Below are 4,354 nucleotides of genomic sequence, written 5' to 3'. Positions count from 1 at the left end.
CTGGGAAGCTGTGAATCTTCACCGCTCAGTGTTCATGGTCATGCTAATTGGGAAGTTGTGGATCTTGACCGCTCGGTGTTCATGGTCATGCTAACTGGGAAGCTGTGGATCTTGATCGCTCGGTGTTCATGGTCATACTAACTGGGAATCTGTGTATCTTGACCGCTCGGTGTTCATGGTCATGCTAACTGGGATTCGAGGCATAACACACGAGAGATCTGCTGAACATGCAAACAGAAAATCTAGTACATACATCACACTGCAATGAAATATTTAATGTTTATCCAGCAACCGCAACAACTCAAAACCATGGATTCTTTCAAGGCACGGAATACAGCACAAAGATGTGATTGGGCACCGAGGACGATGGTGCCACCATCGGGGCCAGCTACGGCATTTCCCTCGGTCGTGTCACTTCACTCCACCAGAAAGGCGGAAGGTCTACGTCACGGCGTGCCGGCGGCAAGGCCTCATTCATCGGACCCTCTTTGGGAGTCTCCTCCTGCAGCTGTTGCACCTGATTTTGGGGAAGATGGTTTAGGAAAGGTAAGTGAGCAGTGGAGTACAAGATGCTGGGAAATTCCAGGAGAACTCACATTTTAAATGGATTAATGAGGGAGCAAACAAAGTATGAAATGGTTTCACACATCTGCTAAATCAACCGCAGGACAAAGGCCGCAACTGGGAGGGCATTTGCAGATTTGCCAAGCGCTTGGTCATGAGTGAACGGGAATTTAATTTGTTCAGGGTGCCAGCGATACCTTGCCACCTTGTCACGAAAACCACGATGCCCATTGCTGGCAGATTGGTCGTTTAGCTAAACATTCATGTCATGGACACACAAATGGCTCGCCCTGCCCGTGAAACACCAGCGTCAGTTTATAGCTAGGCCTGAATTCAAACCGAAACAGGTCAGAGGGACGTCTACATACCTTTAAGGTATTGGAGTAGGAGGGAAGGGACAGAAGAGGGAGGATGCATGGAGGGAAGAGGAAGGGAAGGGGGGAGGGTAAGGGGGGAGGAAAGAATATGGAGGGAAGGGAGAGGCAAGGGGGCGGGGGAGGTGGATGAATAGAGGAAGGGAGAGAAGAGGGAGGAAGAAATGAAGGAGAGAAGAGTTAAGAACGGGGGAGGAGAGTTGTTAACAAGACTCATGGAGTTGTTAGACAAATCGGACATATGCAGACAAACAGCTCCCGAGGTTGGGGAACTTGCAACATCACTTTTCTCTCTGCACTCAGTGGAATAATAAAGGACATTCCCTCCTCTTCTTCATGAGATGCCAACCCACAGGACGTGTGTGTTCTATCCTCTAAATGCTGAGCGCCCGACGAAGAAGCGAAACGCACCATTTACCTGTCTTTGGTATGACTCGGACAGGGTTAGAATCAAACCGCCCACCTGCCAGACTCGGATAACCGATACCAAATTTGGCGGAAATAAAACCATGATCATTTTGTTCGCTCCAATATCATATTTCAGAACATACGACATTAAAACCATAAATTCAGACACCCAAAAGTGACGTCACAAGATGGCACCACTGGCAACCGGGATCGGTCAATAGGATCGCCAACATTTGTTTTACCCGCATCGTTAAAGAGGCAAATTGGTATAAAGAGCAACAACACGCTGAGGTCCGATACATGTGGTGGAACCAGAAGGGCGACCCACCTCTCGTGGCCAACTCTTTTCACGAAGCTGCTTCCATTTTTCACGCTTCGTAAAGTAGTCGGGATACGCAGCCTTTTCCGTGGGATGCCAGAGATCCAACACCCATTCCGGGGCCTAGCGAGGAGAGGAAGAGGTGGAGAAGAGAGGGAGGAGGGGAGGAGGGGGGGGGGGGGGGGGAAGAAGAACCATCACATTCACAAATACACGGAGCAAATACAACACCTGTCGTTCCAGAGCCAGAACCTTCGAGTACATTTGTACGAAGTGCAGGGCCTTGACCATTCAGGTGCATGTCCGTCCCCAAAGACCGTGGATCTTCAAGCTGACTGATCCCTTCTACATCAGACGAGGCAATCAACTCGTCATGATGGTGGTCGAAGTGATGTTTTGGTTTGTTATTTAAACAGACAACACCAAGGTGACCAAGGTGACCCGATCCCCCAGAGACCAATGCAGTTTGTGGAACCTTCAAATTCAAATCCTAAGACTTTTTGAAGCGAAAACCACAAAGACTAAACGTTACACAACAATACGAGGTGGTGGTAGCAGTGATGGTGACGGTAGCAGTGGCGGTGGTAGTAGTGCTGGTGACGGTAGCAGTGATGGTGACGGTAGCAGTGATGGTGGTGGTGGTAGTAGTGCTGGTGACGGTAACAGTGATGGTGGTGATGGTAGTAGTGCTGGTGGCGGTAGCAGTGCCGGTGTTGGCGGTAGCAGTGCCGGTGTTGGCGGTAGCAGTGCCGGTGTTGGCGGTAGCAGTGCCGGTGTTGGCGGTAGCAGTGCCGGTGTTGGCGGTAGCAGTGCCGGTGTTGGCGGTAGCAGTGCCGGGGTTGGCGGTAGCAGTGCCGGTGTTGGCGGTAGCAGTGCCGGTGTTGGCGGTAGCAGTGCCGGTGGTGGCGGTAGCAGTGCCGGTGTTGGCGGTAGCAGTGCCGGTGGTGGCGGTAGCAGTGCCGGTGGTGGCGGTAGCAGTGCCGGTGGTGGCGGTAGCAGTGCCGGTGGTGGTGGTAGCAGTGCCGGTGGTGGGGGTAGCAGTGCCGGTGGTGGGGGTAGCAGTGCCGGTGTTGGGGGTAGCAGTGCCGGTGGTGGGGGTAGCAGTGCCGGTGGTGGTGGTAGCAGTGCCGGTGGTGGTGGTAGCAGGTGTGCCGGTGGTGGGGGTAGCAGTGGTGGGGGTAACAGTGCCGGTGGTGGGGGTAGCAGTGCCGGTGGTGGGGGTAGCAGTGCCGGTGGTGGGGGTAGCAGTGCCGGTGGTGGGGGTAGCAGTGCCGGTGGTGGGGGTAGCAGTGCCGGTGGTGGGGGTAGCAGTGCCGGTGGTGGGGGTAGCAGTGCCGGTGGTGGGGGTAGCAGTGCCGGTGGTGGGGGTAGCAGTGCCGGTGGTGGTGGTAGCAGTGCCGGTGGTGGTGGTAGCAGTGCCGGTGGTGGTGGTAGCAGTGCCGGTGGTGGTGGTAGCAGTGCCGGTGGTGGTGGTAGCAGTGCCGGTGGTGGTGGTAGCAGTGCCGGTGGTGGGGGTAGCAGTGCCGGTGGTGGTGGTAGCAGTGCCGGTGGTGGTGGTACTGGTAGCAGTGCCGGTGGTGGGGGTAGACCTTTTTAACGACCAATCCCATTGTATTGAAGGTAATTCTGCAGAGATAAATCTTCTCGAAGCTGACCGACAATGTCTCCTCATACACCATTAACGACGATCAACTACCAACAACTACTAAGAACTGCTGCTCGTAGCAGGTGCTCCGACACGGTCCCTCACCTTGTAACAGTCGTAGCGCTCGTACATGGTGCCCCCCGGTGCCGAAGGGAAGCGGTACGGTAATGGGTGCAGGTTGTGCCACAACTCGCGCTCAGCGTCCTGCAGGAGGCGAACGGCTCGGACCTGGTCGGGCTCGGTCCGCTCGGCGTCGATTCGGGATCGCAGGATCGTGGCCTGAAAACGGAACTCGGCCCTGCACGCTCAGACCACGACGTCCTGCAGCGTGAGAGGTGTGGGGTCAAGTGTGCAGCGTCGTACCGACGGTACCGTGCCCCGTACCAAGTACCACGTCCCGAGTCGTGCCCTTACCTGTCTCGTACCCATGACTCCAGGTTCCGAATGGCTCGTTTGTAAAACCGACATACGCGCTGCTGATGCGACAGCAAAGCCGCCATGACGCTGAGGGGGAATGGCAAAAGGTCACCCTTTTTACGTCATTACGTGACACGTGTATACGTCATCGCGTAAATGTATTTCGTTCTTGCGCACTGGAGGATGCATCCTGGTGGAGTTTCATTCAGAGCCGAACATTCTACAAATGATGTATTCACGGGATGGTTCCTACATCGACAAAAAGCAAACCACGGAACGGAAGTCGATACCAGAGAAAATGAGATGAATTACTTCTACTACCGAACGAAGGTAGACCAAGGTTATGGTTCCACCTTTAAAAAAAAATTTGTATACAAGATCGAGGCTCGTGTCGGAGCTAACATTGATCACAAAAAGACAAACGGACACATAAAACATAGGATAAAGGGAGCGGTAGACAAGATGGGGAGAGAGAGGGACGCACACAAGTACAACATTTGAGATCAGGGACATCGGGAGATCTGTGGGAGGGAGAGCTTTGGGGGGGAGGAGACATGGGAAGGGGGGGGGGGGGCGGAATCAAATTGTCTGTGAGCATGTCTGTCTGTGAGCAGGATATCTCAAAAA

The 4,354-nt window shown here is 54.1% G+C and overlaps 1 protein-coding gene across 1 annotated transcript; it reads right to left on the bottom strand.

Moving 5' to 3' along the window:
• Window positions 1-254: 254 nt before the first annotated feature.
• NDUFB9 (NADH:ubiquinone oxidoreductase subunit B9) lies at window positions 255-3,869 on the bottom strand. The gene is made up of 4 exons (XM_068126156.2): window positions 3,725-3,869; window positions 3,416-3,608; window positions 1,675-1,788; window positions 255-517 (listed from the first exon to the last, which is right to left on the bottom strand). The coding sequence occupies exons 1-4, from the start codon at window positions 3,808-3,810 to the stop codon at window positions 389-391; spliced, it is 522 nt and encodes a 173-aa protein (XP_067982257.1). The 5' UTR covers window positions 3,811-3,869; the 3' UTR covers window positions 255-388.
• Between the last annotated feature and the right edge of the window lie 485 nt (window positions 3,870-4,354).

This window comes from Myxine glutinosa, chromosome 10 (assembly GCF_964187855.1).
Source record: "Myxine glutinosa chromosome 10, kmMyxGlut1.1, whole genome shotgun sequence".
Lineage (NCBI taxonomy): Eukaryota > Metazoa > Chordata > Myxini > Myxiniformes > Myxinidae > Myxine > Myxine glutinosa.
The sequence above is the reverse complement of the archived record's forward strand: the minus strand, read 5'-3'. Positions and strand labels throughout refer to the sequence as shown.